Source organism: Empidonax traillii, unplaced genomic scaffold (assembly GCF_003031625.1).
Source record: "Empidonax traillii isolate 1590-97213 ecotype Southwest subspecies unplaced genomic scaffold, ASM303162v1 scaffold24:size2376012, whole genome shotgun sequence".
NCBI lineage: Eukaryota > Metazoa > Chordata > Aves > Passeriformes > Tyrannidae > Empidonax > Empidonax traillii.
The window spans coordinates 932,704-953,196 of record NW_020955217.1 but is presented as its reverse complement, the minus strand read 5'-3'; the positions used below and the strand labels follow the sequence as shown (position 1 = coordinate 953,196).

Genomic DNA, 20,493 nt, shown 5'->3' with positions numbered 1-20,493 from the left:
GACTTGGGACAGAAAACATCTGCTCATTCCGCCTGGTGAAACTTTCTTAAGGATTTTACTGGGGGAAAAAAGAGCAGAAATGTGTGTACTTCTTACTGCTTTTTTCCTCTCATTTTTTGAGTGAAGCAAAGGATAAACTAGACTATAAAAATTACTTTCCAGTGGTGCAGTCCTTATAAGCTAGCTGGCTCAGGATCTTGGATTCAGATCAGACAACTTCCATCTCTAGTCTGTGGTTCATGTACTGGCTGGGTTGTTAAAGGCTGAATATTGTTGCTCTTTGCTCTCTGAGAAGCAAGTCAGTTTTAGTTCAGTTCCTTGAAAACTGCTTTCTGCATCACAGGTAATCAATATATTTGTTAATATTTGCTTTAGACAAGGTCAAGTATTGTCCTTATTGAGATGTATGTTACTTATCACCCTTATCACCAACAAACTGATAGTCTCATGGTGACCTTTATATCCCCTCGGGTGCCCAGGGATTGCATTCTCAACCTATAGTTCAGCCCTCTCAAATGTGTTGAGCAAATTTTACAGTTCTGTAGAGCTAACCCTCCCTGCAAAGCTTCCTTGGCCTGCTTTTCCTTTGTCTTGAAGGCTAAACGTTCCAAAGACTGTACTTGTTCATAAACTCTGCAGTTCCAACAACATGAGGGTCAATTCTAGTAGAGATTTTTTGATACCAGAGCAGTAAAAAAGAATAGGACAAATCTGTGCTTTCTGGGGTTGTTCACTTTGCCTGCTGCAGTCCTTCTGTCTGAGTAACTGATTGAATCCCATATTTGTAGCTCCCTTGCATTCTCTGGGAGGTCAAACAAGTAAAATTATTGGTCACTTGGCCACCTGCATCATGGTATATCTTTTATTTCATGAAGAAATAACAAATACAGATAAAAACTTCCTGGGGGGTTTGCTCTGAACACAGTCTGCGTAGAATTGCAGGCCAGCTGAAGCAAGGATGGCATTTTCCAAATCTGCTATTTGGCATTTCTTAGAATATGGCATTTCTTTATCTGGTATTCACATTGTCAGAAGTTTATATCATACAATTTGCATATTAGGTGGCCCAGCGTGTCTCAAACCTGAATCAGAGCCTCCATGAGTTAATATATGTATATATACATATATATATATATACACACACAAAGTAATCTTGATAGGTGTCGTCTTATTTATTCTGATAGGCTAAGTTGAATGTTTTGCATGTAAACATTGTGATTTTTAGTTCTTGCTATTGTTAATTTCAGTTTTCTTTTTGTACCTTTCTGTCCTGAGAGGTGTGGGTGCTGAATGGCTGTCCTGCCCTTCCTTCACTGCCTGTTTTACTCTCTGCTCCCCCTCTTGCATTGTCTTCCTTCAAAGTAGACACTATTTAATTTTCCACTTTGTTTTCTATGTCCGTCTCAGCAATTATGCAGTCACCTAAATAGCTGTTCTAAATACCACTAGCTGAAAATCATATAAATGACCCCATTCAGAGGCAGCCAGCAGGTGGGGGGTTCAGATGGTGGCATTTTGGTGGCAGTTAAACCAGTTGTCCTACCTTTGCAAAGTAACGTGGTGGAATTTCATCAGTCTCACAAATTATTAGGGATGCATGATCTCTGTGAGTCTGACAAAGTCATCCCAGGCAGTCCAATAAAGATTATACAAATGCTTTCTTTTCTCAGCATCTGTGACTAATTTGAAGTCACCAGTATTCCTCAGTGTAGAAACGTTCTACAATTTTGTGTAGCTCAGGCAGAGGTCATGTGGTTGGACTTGAAGATCAGGATAACGATAGTTGGGTATTTCAGGTAGTCCCACTTCACCAGTGAAAAGCCCAGCTATACCATCTGTCTCCAATCCACCTTATAACTCAGCTTAATTAGATTAGTGCACAGCTATTATCACCTGGGAGATGTTAATAGATTTGAAGAGCTGATCTGTGCTTCTACTGAAGTTTGCGTTATTTTTAGTTCCTTGCGTTTGAAAAAAACCCCAAACTTAGGGTTGAAGTGTTGTAGCTGCTTGAAATAATCACACTTGGACAACACTTTTTAATATTTTCTTTGTGAATTTCAAGATCTTTCCTGTTTACATGGCTGACAAAAATCAAGTTTTTACTGTAGTTCTTAAAGGTGAGGTTCATCTCCTTGGAGAGGGCTTGCACAAATCTTGTGCTGCAGTCCTGTTCCATGTGAGACTTGTTTGGTGGACTATTACTGTGATTTCAGCTAAACAGGTGCAAGCTATGTTGTAGTGTAACCTGTAAAATCATTGAGAGAGTCATTGGCTGGCTTCTGATTATAGAATCTCCACCACAAGCACTAATGATGATACTCAGAAAACTGGAATAATGTTACCTAATTGCTGAGCTGTATGAGTTTGAATACCCAATGAGCAAAAAAATTATCTGTCACCTTAGTATATTTGATATGGGGAGATTTTCTGTATGTAGTCGTGAGACACCATTATTTTTCTGGGACTTCTCGGAATAGACTCCAGAAAGTGAAGAACTTGTGTTGCCTCCTTCCTCCTGTACTTTTATATAACAACATTTTTATTACATTTTTAAGAGTTTTCTTTAAAGTTTCCCAGTAGTGGAAACGTGGATTCTTTTTTTTTTAAATAATATTTTTTTGCATGAATATATACATGTAAAATTTTAAAATTATATTTCACTATTATATGAGCGCTTGATCAGGAATTTTTAGCCACCAAATTGGGAAGATTGAGTATGAGAGAGAGTGCGTGTGTCATAGTCACACATAGTCACTGGCTTTTTCTAGCAGTTCATTACCCTAGACGTATTCCTGAAGAAGATAGTATTTACCAGGTGGGAAGACAGTACAGGAATTCTTGAGTAGCTGTTGTTGAGAAAGCAGAGTAGAGCTAGCTCATTTTGAGTAGGAGTGGTTTTCAATAGTGTTTATTGTTATCCTGTCTCTTTTGTTTTGTTTTTGTTTGTTTTTGGGGGGGGGGGGGCAGTGAGGGAGGGATGTTGGGGGTTTTTTAATATAATTATTTGGTGTTCCATCATTTTGGTTATAATACATGGTTCCAAACTAATTTATCATTGATTGCATATTTTTAAAAAGAAGAGACACAAGAAAACCATGGCCTCTGCATTCTTATATTTTCCTGTATTTTTAGCCAGGAAAAAAAGACAGTATTTTAAATCTGTTTTACATTTGGGGTGTCTTGGTTGGGTTTTTTACCCCCTCGGAACTTCTAACAGAGTTGTGCATGGTCTCTGAATTCATACAGCATTGATGATGCGTAGGTGGATGTCAGTGAGTGTTATTCTTGTTTTTAAAGCATGAGGTTCATTTACAATGAGCTTCTCATACATAGCCCAAAAGTGAATGTAAATGTGGAGGTTTTTGAAGTGATCCTGATTTATACCATCTGTAATGTAATTTTGCCAGATGTTAGTGAAATGAGCACTAGGCTCATGTACTTTTAATTTAATGTAGGCTAAATACCAGAGCCTTTTAGATCTAGTGCTTTTTTTCTTGCAGGAAAATATTCCACCATAGATGCTCAAACGCAAGGAATTGCCAGCTCTGCACAGTTATTGCATGTGTCTTACTTTTAACAGGAATGGTGCTCCACAGTGATTTGCTAGAAAGAGTGGGAACTATATTGTTCTCAGTATTTTCACCTTAAAGCAAAATGGTTGTTCATCTTTAGCTAGAATAGTTGTCTCTCTTTATTATGGTGTTTTATCTATATGGAAACTAGAATGAAGTGAAGGTACTGTTTTATCCTTTGATCATCCTTACTTACGTTCAGTTTTGATTTATTTTCATTTGGCTTGGACTTGCCTCTGCATTTGTACGAAGTATGTATGGGCAGTTAAACAGAAGTATCTTACAGGAATGTGTGAGTACAGGATGACCATTGATAAAAAACAGTGGTAGTAATTTGCACGCTGTAAGGGAATTTCCCTCACTGGAGGTGAGCGTGGCATAACTTTAAAATTATTTTTCTGTGAAAGAGCTTTTGGGACTTGAGAATCCTTGCAGAAGGAAGGGAGTCAAAAGCACAGCATAGACTTTATCATTGTCACTCTGTTGTCTGCAAGATGGGAAATGAACAGACCTCCACCCATTCCTCTTATAAGAACATAATAGTGGGCAGATGTCTTGTGTAGATGGGTGATTGAGTTCAAGTCTTCACTTTTTTCATGCCTTAATTATTTTGCTTCAGATTATAACCAACTATTTGCTCTAATAGTCCTTGAAAGAACAGTTAACAAACTTACTCAAATGAGAACTGGTAGCCAGATACCAACATCTTGTCACCCATGTTAGATTCATATCAATTGTTATTTCTCACATGCAGCTTTCCATTCCGACACCATTCCATACTTGTCAAATCTTCTGGTGCCCAAACACATTTATAGGATATACTTTGGATAAGCTAATTTCTGTTGGTGGTTGGGTTTGGGGGTTTTTTGGTTGTTTCATTGTTGTGGTGGTGGGTTTGGTTTTGGTTTTTTGTTTGTTTGGGGTTTTTTCGTTTGTTTGTGGGTTGTTTTTTTTTTATGTCTCCCACAACTGTGATTCTCTGAAGCCACAACTAAACATGGTGAGTTCAAAGTCTGGTACGTGTGAGTGGTCTTGGGGATGCTTTCCTCTTCTAAAGTAGGGGATAAGATAGCACATTTTGTGTTCTGTTAACATATAAAATGGTTATGTGGCAAATCCTTGGGACTCATAATAGAGTTTGAGGGTATACACTTAAAATTAAGTGTATGATTTATGGAATGTAAGAACATTTGGAAAGCTTTGGAGCCTTTCAGAGTCCTCATCTTGGCAGTTTAATACAAAGGCACCTAAATGTATCCAGTGAGATGTTGATGGTCTAGGTATTTTTAAGACCACAACTTACTCACATTAAAAGCATTCCTTCCTAGCTAAAAAACCCAAATTTTTGTTGCCATTGCCTATTTGCCAAAATCATTACCTCAGGCTTTTAAAGGTCAGATTGTCTTCCACTGGGGTTCGATGCCAACCATCTGATACCTTTCAAAAATAGGTATATGTGGTGGGTTGGATGCCAACCTCAAGATACCTTTTAAAAATAGGCATGGGTGGCATTCAGTTGCAAAGCAAATAAACAAAACTTGCTGGGGAGCATCAACATTCTTCCCAGTGGGTGAGCAACCACACTGTTACTTGCAGGGGGTACCAGCCACTCACACGTAGGTGAATGAGTGCTGAGTGAATGGATACCTCCGCTGTGCTTACTCAGAGGGTTATTGCTGGTGAACTGCATTGCTCCTATTTGGCATTTCTCTTTCTGCAGCTGCACGGGTCTTTGTCAGCCTGGTCATCTGCGTCTTTGTCAGCCTGGTGTATGCTCTGAGCGTTATGAGAACAAATGCCAAAGATAAAGGGGTAAAAAATCAGAGCAGATATTCAACAAAATGGCACGAAGCTTCTGATGTATGCCTACACTCTACTTAACTTCAGAGCCTTATCTGAGGTTTTTGAGTTAGGGATGTATTTGCTTTGGAATCGGTTTTCATGTGAAGGCCACAAAGAAGTCTGTAGTCAGGAGAAGGTACAGAGTTGGGCCTGGACCTTTCATCTTCATTACAGTCAGCACCTTATTGCTGGTCCAGCCTTGCCTCTTGTTTCAGTTAGTGCACGGTTAGGAACCCAACTGACATGCTTAGCTTATTGATAATGTTATACCATGAAATCAGATTGTCAGTTAAAAAAAAAAAAAAAAAAAAAGCTGTTCAGATTTGGTCCTCGAATGTTGGGGGGTTTTGTATTTCTTTATTTTTACAATACAAGAACATTGTTATATTTATTTAAATATTATTTGCGAAAATTGAAACTCCTTTTCAAAGAGCAGAATGAGCAAGCTGGCTGACTAATACACTTTTTTCCAGTGAAAATGTAGGATCCTGGGATCCTACACAGTGGCAGTGTGCAGCTCTGTGGATGGCAGCAGCCAAACCCCCAGGGGCTGTGAGCAGCTGCTGTGCCCTCATTGCACATCACCACAGACCACAGCTTCTCCTGTGGCAGGTGTAAGGGGTATTAAATGACATCCATCCCTGAGATATCTGGAGACTACTCCAGTTCTTCTAGAGGAGAGCTCATTTTTTTTATTATTTAGGCTAAAGAAACACAAAGAATTTGGGATGTTGTCTTCTGTCTCCCAGAACTCATTTGCCATTCATTTACCCACTGTGTAACCTGCAGCCCCTATTGTGAATTGGCAGTTTTTCTCAAGAATTGTAAACACTGTTATAAATTTGCCATTCTTTAGCTGCAGCACAATGTTTGTTATTAATAGTAGTAGTAATAACTCCATGATGGGTATCATACCTTGGAAAGTGACAGCTCCATATGCAAATTAAGCACTTCCACCCAGGTGTAATGTCGCTGGAAACAAAAAGTCAAAGCTCTGCAGGTGTGGGAGAGATAGGGAGGGTGTCATTAGAGAATGCAATATAAGACGAGGAGGATAGAAAACATGGGTGATGCCAACTAGCTGTCTACCACATCTTTTTTGTCTAGGATTATTAGGAGGAATAATATTTGTGTGATATTCTTTGCGTGATTGAATTAGTTTGAATGGAGAGAATTATCTTGACATTGCTGTCATGGCAAGAAATGAAGGTTGTAAGTAAAGGTGAAAGTAAGAGCATTTGCAAACAGTCTGTTTGCAGCATGAGAAATTAGGAGAGGGAGAACTTAAATAACCTTTATGCTAATACTTAAGACAGTTAAACATATCATTGAACTAAACATATACAGAACCATTTAGAACCAAATATTGGTTATAGGTAAAGCAACAACTCATTAACTACAACCCTACTGCTTATTCTGGGCACCTGTTGTAACTTTCAAATTATATTCTAGTTATAAAAATCCACTTCAGTTAACTAACTTCAGTTCTTTAACTAACAAATGTACAAAGTTGGCACAGGTTCCTTCAAGGATATAGTAGGGATGTGTATTCATGCACATGCCCATGTTATATGTATGTAATGCGTATACCCATTATACATGTATATACGTATATCTGTATAATCTCTCTCTGTATTATGAAGAGAGAGGCACTGAACTGTAGTAGCATGTAAAAGTGGTTATTGTTTTCTCTGGTTCTTGTACTTCTATGTTTCATTTTTGTTTCCCACCATATACTCATCCTTATTCTTTGATAGATATATTTAAACATTCCTTCAGCTCTGTGGCTGTTAATAAACCATAACGTGTACCAATATGTTGCATGTAGTATATGCACACATTTTTCTATACCTGTAACCACGAGTGAAGGTCAATCTACTTACTGGGGAATTGCATAATAGGACTGCTTGATAAAGCAAATAGGTGATGCTCAGTGATTCTAGGTAGATTGTCCAGTTCCTTTTGCCAATGCTTTCTCTCAACCCTTATGTGTTCCTTTAAAAGCCTAAGTACTTTCCTAAAAGCGCAGGATTGAAAAGATGCCTTCAGATGGACTGAGTTCTATACTCTGATAGTGTAGGCAATAGACTAATCTCCTTTATTATTGTGTCATAGGAACAGTTAGACCTTTTGCTGTTGCTGCTTGGAACGCAGAATTATTTCAGGATTTTCAATAGCACTAGAAATGTAGTATGATTTATTTGGGGGGAAAGGCCAGCAATTCCATATGCTCAGTGGAGTTATAATGCATCACATCTTGTGCATCCTGTAAAAATGTCTACTTTACTTGTCATTTCAGAAATGCTGGTGCCACATAAAGGAATGTGGCCCTCCAGGTGTAGGAAATTGTGCTGTAATCAAATATTGGCATCAGGTATTCTCTACTCAGTTGCTGTGATAGTCCATCTGCAAGCACATCTCCACAGTGTGCGTGAAAATGAATGCTGGAGAAGACCTTTATCTTTAGAGCATATGCCTGCTCCCCAGTAAAATGGATGGAGGATCAGAGATTTGAATAAATGAGTCACTATGACTCATTTCAGTGTATCTGTAATAAAATCTATCTAAATTTGGTAGGGAACTCTAGGAACTAATTGCCCTAGTTACTTAGCCGTTTTATTTTTTGTAGATGTTTATCCCTTGCTTTTATAGCAATTATGTACTATATGTACAGAAGTAAGATTTCAGTAATGACTGTTATATGGTGTTCTAGATTAAGGACTTCTGCTCTTTGAAGATTGATTGGTATCATATTTTCTATCATCTCCTTCTAAAACTACAATGAAATTAGGAATTACAAAGGCTCTCAGAATGCATTGGATTTTGGCGGGTTTGTGTTGTGTTAGAAAATGTGAAAGAAATTAATAAAAGTTTCAATAGGATGTAATAAATTCAGATTATCAAACCTGACTTTGGGTTGGGAAGAGGTCATGTTTACTATAAATCACATATTTGCTACTCCAAAAATTGCAGTTACTCAAAATTTCTAGTCTAAAATCTTAATATATAGTAATAGTGTTAGCAAAATTAAAGTATGTCATTAGTTCTTGGGTAGAGTTTCTAGCACGTTTAGGATTAATTAAATTTAATTTCTGAAAATCACTGGCAATTAAAACAGAGATATATTGAAGATTCTGAATGCTGCACTTCTGAAACAAATTGTTCACCACGATTTCTTGTATACAGAGAAGCTCAAAGAAAACATAAGACTGACTGACTCAAAAGCTCATTTTTGAGGGCATTATGTTGGCCTTCATAATGTACTTAATGTATTAGGCCAGGAGTTCCTTGAAATTTTATTAATGGGAGATAATATCCTATTATGAGAAAGCAGTTTAGAAACTGATTAACATCTGTGATACATTTTTTCCAACAGTAGAATGAACACAATTTTCAATTCTTACAGAATTTTAAATAATCCACAACCAGGCAACAAACAAAAATAAAAAATAATTAGACAATATAAGAAGGCTGTGTGGACCACATATTGTCCACAGACAACTTACTTTTGTGCACCAGCATTCTTACTCCTTTGAATACAAGATACAACAGTTCAGTTCTTCAGTACCTGTGTGAAGATGTTAAGTAGGAAGCAGAGACCATAAAGACAGAAGTAAAAATGGGTCCTCTGTGAGTTGAAGCTTTTAGTGGAAGTAATGATATCTTTGCATTTATGGGTTAGCAGTAAAATTCCTCTTTGCAGAGGGGTAATTCCAGCTTATGCTTTATTTAAGTGTGCTATCAATGGGACATGTTTTCATATGCTTTACATTTTAGCCAACATAAAAGTCAAAAGGCAATCCTTCCTTTCTTTATATCTTCTTCAGTATACCAAGTGTCTAAAATGAAACTGGAAATGCTCAAAGCAGTTGTGAACGCCGCACCTGTAGTTAGATGTTAGATATAAATTACGGCAGCATCTTTAAATTGACCTCATAAAATTATAACATTTACTCTGTGTTTAAAGGAGTTGAATTTTCAAATTACAAATTTGCTTCCTTATGAGACTGTTATCAGAAGCCATATAAAATCATTGTCTCACATTTCTGATTATAAAACAGTAAGTTTATTTTGGAAGTTACTAATTTGTATCTAATTGCAATAGAGGGAGGCTATAGCTAATCTTTACATTCAAATGTACCCTTGAATGTTTTATCAAGTCTAAACAAAAGACAGGTTGTACAGAATTTGAATAACAATTTTCAAGTTTCAACAGAATTCCTATTTAAAATAGAAAAGCAATAAACTGCAACAAAGTAACTGTTGTCACTTTGCCCATAATTCATATTACTACATCAACTGGTATGTCTAATCTGTAAAATTGTATGCTCATCTCTGTTTTGTCTGGCGATTTTAAGGCGTTAGCTAAAAATTTCAACGGTATTAGCTAAAAAGCCCCTGGTACTTGAAAAATTAGTTTTCTTTTTGTTCCTATATTTTGTCTTGCAATTCATTCTGTATGATCTATGAAGTATCCAATGTGAGCAGTGCCTAAGCATTTAAAGGTCTGGTTTTTAGCAGTGGTAAGTGCCTTACACTTATTAATAGTCATCATTAGCCTTGGCAGCTCCCAGCCTTTAAAGAAAATTTTTCAGTGTTATCCTTGGGTTTTTCTTCACTTCTTTCATATAAATGGATACTGTTAGGCATTTCTGGCAAGTACAGTTATACCGCTGTTGCATTTTGCCTCAGGGTGGATGAAATTATGGCTCTTTGCATTAGGATTTACACCAAAAAGAAAACAAAATTTCAGTAAATCTGTGCTATTCTTATTTAGATGGAAGGGACAGAGCAAAACCTCCAACAAAGTACATCTGCTTGCATTGCTATGGTGGAATATTTTATTTATTGCCTTTCCAATAAAATAATATTTTTAAAAGCTCTGTGTGATATAATCTATCTAGGGGCATGGTATAATCTGCCCAACTGGAAATGGTACTGGTGGCTTGGAGTGCAGCTGCAAGGTTATAATCAAGTAGAGGCAAGTGTTTTTCTGCAAAATCTCAAATGGGATTCTTCTAAGCTGCATAACAACAGAGAGGTGATTTGTCATACTTGCTTCTCCCTGTAATCTTTGCATATGAACAACAAAAAAATGCTTTTCTTGTGATTACTTAACCATTCAGGGGTTGATGCTTCAGGCTGGTGAGTTCCACTGATAGGCACGTTTTGAAGTACTGACCCTCTGAATAAGTGTAGCACTCACTAAAAAGTGTAAGATAATCCTCAGCTGTCAAGTTTAGATTTTATGTATATGTGTGTATTATATCCTAATTCTGAAAGTGACTGCTAGTTTTGTTGTGAAGCATAAAGAGTCTCTCTACTTAGAGCTCGTCCTAGGACTGGGATCTCTAGGAAGATCAGTCCCTCTCTGTAAACAGCAAAATATATTGCAGGAAAATCTTGCCTATCTCTTTTAGATGATTAATTATCTGTATAGTTTTATGAAAAAGTGTCATTAGATCTGAATGCTTATTAAGTAGTTAACACTACTGATTGAGTATTATTTGCATACACTGTGTCTCAGTAAAATAGCTTGGGGGGAATTTACTTGTGTATGAATGTAAGCATCCCATATATATCCACATATTTTTGAAATATAACTAATTTTGGGAAAAAAAGTTGTTAAGAAAAAGTCACCAACAGAAGGTAAATGGTTTTACTGCTAATTTTGCTTCAGGCACTGGGATGACATGCTTTTTTCTGGTTTATACTGAGGTCTCAAGAGATACTGTATTTGTTAAATTGATATTAATTAAAAATGAGAGAGCAGTTTGGTAGGTTTAGACTTGATTAGATTCTCCAGAAAAGCTGAGATAGTTCTAATGCAGAGAGAAGAGCCTAAAACTGCTTTGTATTCCTTCTTCATGCAGCACCAAAGCAACTTTCCTATGAAATTTCTTTTTAATAATGTGGAACTCTCGGAGGGGTTTTTTTGAATATATGTGTTCAATAGGAGTATTTAAATTTGCTCTGATACCGGTGCATGCAACTTCATTTGAAGTCACCAAGAGGTGATGATTTGACGTAGAGTCTGACTGTCTCTGAGATTAGTCAGTGGGGGGAATAATTTGAAGGAGTGTTGGATGGTCTGTGCAGAGCCTCCTGTTTGCTGCTTCTGTAATGGAGTGCTGCGTTCCAGTGTACAGTATGATTTTATTGGAAGCGTGCAGTGCCTTCCAAAAAGGTCTGACAGTGAGAGATTGTGCATTTCCTGACAACCATGACAAAACGATTCCAGCTGTTCTTGAGAGGCGCCTGGTGCTGTGCTGAAAATTGCTATTTTGTGCATCTTTAGGATTTAAATGCGATGATGTTTATTTGGCGGTATTGTTTAACTGGTTCTTGTTAAATAGCTGTTAGCACAACATGCAGTTTGGGTAATGCTGTTTTTGTTTGCAATCTTCTAAGGTTGTGCTGGTGAGATGGAACGAACCATTCCAGAAATTAGCAACCTGCGATGCAGATGGAGGAATATTTGTTTGGATACAATACGAAGGCAGATGGTCTGTGGAGCTTGTGAATGACCGTGGGGCACAGGTTGGTATGCATGTTTTCTCTGCAGTTCTTTGATGCAGTTCTTTGCATCCTGAGAGGCAAAATGAAGAAGACAATCAGTGGTGCTTCATACGTTCCAAAAAGCACAGGAGAAAACGAAACATTTCTTTGTTGAAGAGAATATGCAAGAATTGTCACAAAAGCACAGTTGCTTTCTCTAATAGACGTGACATCATAGCTACAGCTGGGTTAATAGTTGCCCTGTCTCTTTCTGTGCAGTGTTACCTTTTGTTAAAACAACAGAATATTCCTACATTGCCCATATATCTATTTTCTTGTCTTTGATATGTTAAGGTAAGCGACTTTACATGGAGCCACGATGGGACTCAAGCACTTATCTCCTATAGAGATGGATTTGTGCTGGTCGGTTCAGTCAGTGGACAAAGACACTGGTCTTCAGAAATAAACTTGGAGAGTCAGATCACCTGTGGAATATGGACTCCAGATGACCAACAGGTAACGAATGGGGCATTTAGAGGTGTCAGTTGGGTTGCATTGATATGTTATAGACTACACCTTTTAAAAAGTTGTTAAGTAAAATGGTCACTTGTTAAGATCAGTTTCCCTCAAAACTGCGGCTTCCACTGATAATGAAAATTTAATTCATCCTGTTGTTCTCATTAGGCAAATATGATAACGTACCAAGTTAAATATCATCACTTGTCACTCTGATTCACACATAGACTTACTAAGTTAGTTTTTTGAGACAGGAATCTGTAATTGTACCTTTAATTTGTTGATACAAGTATCTTGAAAATGCATTTGAGCACAGGTACAGCCTTGAGTATTAAACATCTGGCTGGTCATTTCTGTGTAGATCTGTCCAGTCTGCACTTGCAGCAAAAGCAGTTCCAGCTGCAGATATAGTTATGTTTTGCCTTCATATAAGCAAATGGACCCAATTAATTGAGTGTCGAAGAGATGTCTCAATATTATGCAAACAACATAATTTAAAAGAAGACCATTTTTCCAACCATTGAGTTAAAATCTTTTGTTGAGTGTTGAAAAAGCCAGTTCAAAAAAAAAAAAAAAAATCTTCCTTACTATTTTTCTAAAGAATTGTATGATTTATAGTGTGGCTTAAGTTAGGCCACTGGTTTCATCAGCAGAATTTACGATGGTCCCTTGCCATTCACTACTGAGCTTACTGGATTGATCTTCCCTTCCACATGCTTGCTGTCATTATGGCTCTGTGTGTGTCTGTATAGTACAGTGCTGAAAGAAATGATGGGCATAGAATAGTGCAAAGATAAACTCTGTTATGTTCACAACTGGACTGTTTTCCTTCCTTCATTTCACACCTTTATGAAAAGATGCTGGTTCAAGACTCAAGATACTACTGAATTTAGAATACTATAAATTCATCCAAGATAGAGTTATTTTGGGAATTTCTAGTGGAATATAATAGCACTAATAATATGCATTTTTGCAGCAGCATCTAATAATTTTAGAGGGCTCTGCAAAGAACAATGAATTAATTATTGCAATACTGCTTTTTAAAACCAGTGAGTCTAACTGCCTCTTTTTGAATCTGGGGAAATGTAAATCTTGACAATGAATAATTTACTTGAGATCAAAAGGAAGAGACAAGCAGCAGAAGTAGGAGACTAAGATCTAATAGCTCTCAGTCCTGTGTTTTCAGTGTGAAGCTACCCCATTTGTGTGATGCTCAGTTATTTGCTGCTGTATTTGGAAATATCTTCATTTGAGTGTTTAATTTGGAGTGGCTGACTGCCTTTAATTCAATTTAGCCAATATGTTTGTACTTTCTAATCTGGATGCTCCATAAGTGGTTATTCCAGGAAACAAACACTTGTTTAGCATCCAGAGAAATGCTTTTGAACATAATGGCTAATTCCAGCTATGTGAAAATCACTTGCTTGACTTATAGACTCTACTGCTGACAAACACGCTGAAATAGAGACCCAGGCCAGCCACAAGCTTGAGGTTGCTCTGCACAGCTCTCCTAGCTATGTGGTTTGCAGGGGATTTCATGTTAAGTGATGATTTTTCTTTGTACTGTTCTCCAGAGCTGGTGGAAAGAAGCGCTCTTCTAAAATATATTTAGATATATTTGTCTCTGGAGGCACAAGGAGATATGAATCACAGAGGTACTAGGCAAGAGACTATGCTCAGTTCAAACTAAAAATAGCAAAGTAGGGGGAAGGACATGGCATATATTACACACAAATAAGTGTGTATGGAAATTAATACCCCTACTAGCTTATTTCTTTAGTTAATTTCTCTCCTGATTTGAATCTGTGCAAATGAGAACAAAATATCACTCTGGTCTAGAATAGCTTCAGCATCTTCTCTATTGCTTAATGTAGTCTACTCGTCAGTGGAGTGAGTGAAAGATAAATGTCAACATTTAAATTTATATTTTCCTACTGTTCTTTTTGTCACCACTCTGGCACCCTGAAGGTTGCTAATGAATGTATTCCTGGAAAACATTCCATGGTCCCATGAGTTAAACACAATTATCTTTGAAAGTTAAATTTCCGAGGGGATTGTATTGTTCAGTAGCAATTTTCTATTGTCTTGTTAAAAAATTGCATAGTATAGTATGTTTGTTCACCTCACCCTTCAGTTCTCTTAACTTCCTTCTTCACTCCTTTCTGCATGCATCCTCCTGTTTTCTATCTCCTCCATCTTTTCTCCTATCTGTCTATTTAGCACCAGTAGACTGTCACCTCTGTCACTCCTCACTACAGCTCTGTGGCAGCTCTGCAAGGCAAGGATAATTTCCTACCACCGTCTTTCTGTTGGAGGCAAGAAATGGTTGAATACTGCAGTATTGCCAACCATTGTCTTGTTTGACAGTGTGTGTGTGGCCTCTGGCTTTGTGTCCTTGCTGTTGACACAGGCTTGAAGAAAAGCACCTGTGAAGTGGTGGCTAATGTCACCTGTAGATGAAACTCCGTAGTTAACGCTTTCTCAAGTCTTTTGAAAGCACAGAAATAGAATGAGAACTATAGAGGTGATGAGGATGGAGTACAGTCCTGCTGAAACTGAGCATATAATTGTTTCTTTTAACTTATTTGGTACGTACTCTACCCTGATTAAGTTATTGGCTGATTTTATGAATACTAGATGAAACCGTTCTGCATTTTCTTTTAGGAAGAGAGTGGTATCATTCTTGTGGCTCTGTTTTTTTCAGGATTTCTCCTTATCTTTTGGGGACAAACATACTGTGAGTCATATGGGTGACTGCAGTGCTTTTTTTCTCCATCATATGTCTCAGATGAACTTCTCGTTAAGGTCGTCGGCAGATTTCTACTGTGGTTCACATCCAGATCTTGAGTCTGGACTTTGAGCTATGGGTTTCTTTAACTAATTCAATACATAGGCCTTTTAACTGTGATTCTGCATGTTTATTGTAGAGGACTAGAAGTTAGTTTTCTCACTTCATTGTGTGTCTGCAGTCCTGCTTATTTAGGCATTTTCTCCTGTACATTATAACTGGAGCGCACGTCTGGGCAAGGCAGAACCCCATTGGCCTCTTGGGGATACACGAAAAGAAGACTTTACAAGACTGGGTCATCTGTATCTCCAGCAGAGTGTCACACTGGGATTAAACTTGGATGGAATTACTTAGGAGTGAGACCTTCTTTTTACCGTTTTTAAGGACTACAAGAGACTGTAGGAGACGTGGAGTATTTTTCTGGTGAGAAGGCCCACCTAGGATCATGTAAGGATGGAAAGTATATTTGAAATGAAAAGCAAATTTGAAACATCAAAAAATGCTCTGCCCTGTGTTGAGACTTCTGTGGTGTCGTACCACACTTGTTTTGCAAAGGAGTGTACATACCAAGAAGATTGAATGACTTCTAAGTGAGAAAAACTTGACTTTTGTCTAGGCAAAGGGCTTATTTATAATTATAGAAGCATTGTCAATAAGTAATTGAGGATTTTTCCTAAGCACACAAGTTATATGAAACATTTTTCCAGTGCTTTGTCTTGCTTTCTTTGTGTTTGCTCAGCTCCTAGTGACATTTTTTAATCTATCAACTTCTGCTACCCTTGGGACACATTGTCCCTCTCCTTCTTACAGATTTTACCCATTAAAGAAACTATCTCTCTTCATGATGGAGAAAATCACAGTGTCAGAGAACTGAGTGAAAACTGTAGAGGGGTCTAATTATCATTTTGCTTATAGCAACGTGGTATAACTGCTTGGACTTCCCTGGGGCTGTTTCTGTTGCTGTTTCTGTGTGTGAGAAGGGAACCAGAAGGAAATCACTCTCCAATAGAGGAAAGCTTTGATGAAAATTAATATATTTTAATTCACGGTTATCCCAAGAGGTGCTAGTAATCCATATTTGTTCCTTGCATCTCTGCTAGTATAAATTTTTAGACTTTTCCAACAGCTGTTGGAAGTGCCTATTTCTGTTTCTCCCCCCTCCCCTTTTCCAGCTGTAAGCTTTTCTTTGTGGAAATTCCGGGACTGGCCAGTATTCTCTGTGGCTAGGACATAACAGACAATGGGCATATGTGAACTTTGCCAGCTTTTCCTGCTGTTTTCTCTGAAAACAGGTGTACAAGCAGTTAGCCAATTTGATTTGCATCCTGCTGGGTACACTGTTGAGTGTGGCCCCCGTTGCAATGCAATATGCATTAGTATTAAGAATGTTTAAATACAGACCTCAAGATTCAGCCTCTTCTGTGTCTAATCAGTCAAAATTATGCTCTTGGTGAAACAGAAAATCAGCACTGCATTAGGAACAGATACCCTGTGCACTGAAGAGTCTTACAATGCAGTGGAAGCAAACAAGACCAGTAGCAGATGAACTGCTTTGTCTCAAAATGCAGGGTGTGGGAGCTCTGTACATTGTTTTGTAAAAAAAACTCTTGTAACTCGCAGTAGCTGTGCAGGAAGGCAGTTTCTGTGCTGGTACTCCTGCTCCCAGCGCTCACCATCCCTATTCCTATGGCAACAACAGACGCTTCAGCGTCTTTTTTCAGTGACAAGCAGGAGGCAGGGGCAAGCTTCAGCTCCTTCTCCTTGCCTGCAGTGCTTCAGGGTGGAGCCCAGGACTCAGAACGAAGCCTCACATGAAGAAGGGGATGAGTGTTATTTCTAGGTCCAGCAGTGTAGCTGGGTGGGATCTGTGTGCTAGTACAGGTAGTGATGCCCTACGTGTCCCTAAATAAGATCAGCATTGTGCTGTGCTAAGCAGCTGCCACGTGGTAGCCACAGTTCTCATGAGAGGTAGGAGCTTATTAACAAGAAGTCCTGTCAAAAGGTTACCGGTGGCACTGGGTGTTTCATGAGCTTGTCTCTCAGGCTTCTTGGTTTTGGTATGACTTTAGTCCCTGGCAGGAATTTACCTAAGTCCACTTTAGTAGAGTCTGCTTTTGGATCCCCCCATTTTCATCTGTGAACTTGTATTTGCTACCCCCTTTTCAGGGAAACGTTGTTCTGAACAGCTCCTAAGATGGGAGTAGGGGTAGCACCCTTACGTAGCTTCTAGAACACAGCTTACAACTAAGCACTTTGTAAGTGTTTGAAAATATTGTGTCTGTTTGGGCCCTTCTAATCTACATCAACTTTTGCCTGGATCTCTGAAAGGAGAAGTTTATGCTTCCATTCACCGTACTGCTTTGATTTTATTCAGGTGCTGTAGCACACACCTTATTCGGGCAGTCCTTGCTATTGTGGTAGTCACACTGATCAAGTTTAATTATTCTCAGACATCTAACTGTGTGAAAAAAAATCTTGAAGATAGCCTTCTAATGAGTTGACAGAATGATGAAAGGTAGCTACAAACAGGCAGCTGGGGCAGTACGGGGAAGGTAGCTGTTTACCTTAATTATTATCAATGAAGAGAAGGAAGGACAAAATGAAAAAGGTTACAGCCTGTAAAATTTGAAAGTGTTAAGCAATTATTTTGGTCTTTATTAGAATACTTCTTGTCCCTATTAAGGATTTTTACTGGTTCACATAACTGAACCTTTAAAACGCTGGGGAATAACTATATTTTTGTGTCTCTTAACATACAAAGATGTATCTTTTCTCCCATCAGTTCTGGATGTAGAGACTATCAAATGACCCCACGTACGTGTTTACAATGACTAGGGCCGCTCAGAATTGCACCATAAGATATAGTCTTTGATGAAGAACTGAAAGCCTTATTTTCATTGATGGATGAATTACTCAGATTACTGGGAAAAATGGCTAGAGGCTTTTTATAGCATTGAAGAAGTGTCATTAATTAAGTAGGCAGTTTATTCAAGCCACAAGGACTGCAGACAATGGTTAAATCATGTGTAAGGATTTTCACATTGCATGCTGCATAATTGAGCAGCAGCGTTAAAATGCAAAAAGAGGAAGATGCAGGGGAAGGAGAGTTCAGTTGTTTTTCAAGATAAATCCGTTTGTTAAATAAAACAAACAGATAAAGAAAACCTACCACAGCTTAACTGTCTTTAATATTTTGGACTGTTTTTAGAAACATTTCAAACCTTTGTGGAAACTTGCTATCAAAATTAATGATTTCTGCTTGCTTGTGCTAAGGGGCCTCTGTGAATGTTTACTATCCGATTGCAGCCTTTTATAGACAAAATATGTGGGGGTTTTATATATACTTAAAATGTTTAAATGTTTTTGGGGAGACTTTGTATTCTTGTTTTATACATTTATACATACTGGAATTCAGTAACACTTTGTTTTTGCTCCTTGCTTGGGGACTTGATTTTCATGATGGCACATAATAGTGACAGATTTTGTGTGAAAAACTAATGTGAATTTTAAGTGCTATTTTGCCTTTCTTTCTCCCATCTCTTTTTATTATGTTGCTTTCAAGCTGCATTATGCAGCAATTTCCTAAACTATGGATTTCTCTTTTTCCCCCCTCTTTTTTTCTGCTATCAGTGCATAGTTGTATTAGCATTGTCTTCCCCTTGTGTTTTTGTCTCAGAGTAAGTTTTCATGCATCATTCTGCTGAGAACAGAGCTTCCAAAAGGAAGGAAGGAGAAGAGTTTAGATAGCTTGGTGCACTATACCTTTTTTTAGTTGTGCTTTCCTTTTCTCACTAGCAATGAGCAGCTACACTGCAGATTTCAGTACTCAGATGAGGACTTTATAGGGTTTGCCTTGAGCTTTGCTGAGAGTAGACAACAAGGATGTTTTCTTTGGAGCCTCCAGAGCTCATCTACAGTTTCAGGAGCTGTGGCATCTCTATGTGAGTTTATTCCAGACAAGATTTTTCCTGCCAGAAACCCTAGCCTGTACTGCACAGTTATTGAGTGGGTAATTGAAGGAACAGAGCAATAAGGTGATGCTTCAATGTGCTTTTTTGCTTCCCACTCGCTTCATCTGTGCCTTGCCTAATCTTTCCCTTGATGCTCTTCATCCAGCCTGTGGAGGCAATGCACTGAGAGAGCTAACAAGGTGGTGCTGTTTGTTCTAGTCATGAGGGCTGTAACATGGGGGGTGTTTATGGGCTGATGGCATCATGGCTCATGTTTTCTCAGCAGCTCCTGCAGTGTTTCATGTCAACACTGTTTCAGATGAGTCTTGCAAGGAAATTTTCCCCCTAATGACTCTGCCTGAGAGGAGTAATACAACTGCTTTAATGTTTTGCTCATCACTGTAGACAGGGTATTTGATGTTTGTTACTGTAAAAAGCAATTGGCTAAATGGATTTCTACATCCCTTTGGATGCACAGTGTTCTAGGCCGTACAGATCACCCTCAACAGTGTACCTTGGAAATCTTTCCCCATGACACTCAGGTCACAATATTGTTATTTTAGTTGACTGGAATCTGGAGTTTGTTAAGCTTTGCACATCCTACCACGTCTTCGCAAGGATGTCGATGGCAGTGACAAACCAGAGATGGAGGGAGAGCTGAAGACTTGTTGTGCTATTCAGTTAATGTGTCCACTTAGCATTTTTCTACCCAGTGCTGTTTTACATTTCTGAAGCATCAGTGTTTGAGTCAGCAAAGTAAAGATGAACGCAAATAGAAACACAACCAGTCGATGTGTGGGAAGTGTCAGGAAGAAAGAAGTTGTTTGCCTCTCCTCTCACCTTGCTGGCACTTGTACAGGAAGATTTTGCTTATATAGTCTGAAGTCTTTAATTCCCTGGGAAAGGGAGTGCTTACTTGAACTTGTCTTTTTCAAAAGCTCTGTGCTGTGCTTCAGCTGTGGGGCAAATAGTAAGAAGGAGGTTTTGCAGTGGACCTCTGCGAGGGAGCAGCATATACCTATGCTGCTTTTTAGGCACTGCAGGGAAAAAAAATTGAACCTTTTGTGGCAAGGTGCTCTCTTTCTAAGGAAAAGTCATATGTAAGGTAGGAAAATTGCTGTATTCAGATTTTGAACTGGTCAAAAGAGGGCATGTGAGTGAAAGTGAAATTCTTACAGAGGAAAAACTCTCAAAACTGTCAAGGTTTTACAGCATTTTTCAGAAACAGTCCATTATTCCACTGCTAATGCTTCAGCCCCAGGATCCCTTTGGTTCATCCAGAGCTTTGCGCTCTTTTCAGTTCAAAAGAAATGCAGCTGGCAGC

The 20,493-nt window shown here is 38.3% G+C and overlaps 1 protein-coding gene across 5 annotated transcripts in view; it reads left to right on the top strand.

Annotated features, from left to right (window-relative positions):
• TULP4 (tubby like protein 4) overlaps positions 1 to 20,493 on the top strand; it is a 147,852-nt gene that overhangs the window by 86,916 nt on the left and 40,443 nt on the right. For 4 of the 5 annotated variants that reach the window (XM_027904749.1, XM_027904732.1, XM_027904740.1 and 1 more), the window contains 2 exons: positions 11,829 to 11,957; positions 12,270 to 12,431. In XM_027904749.1, the coding sequence (XP_027760550.1) occupies positions 11,829 to 11,957; positions 12,270 to 12,431 (291 nt within the window). Of the gene's footprint in view, positions 1 to 7,912; positions 7,991 to 11,828; positions 11,958 to 12,269; positions 12,432 to 20,493 lie in introns of those variants that run through there. The other variant, XM_027904765.1, reaches the window with a different exon arrangement.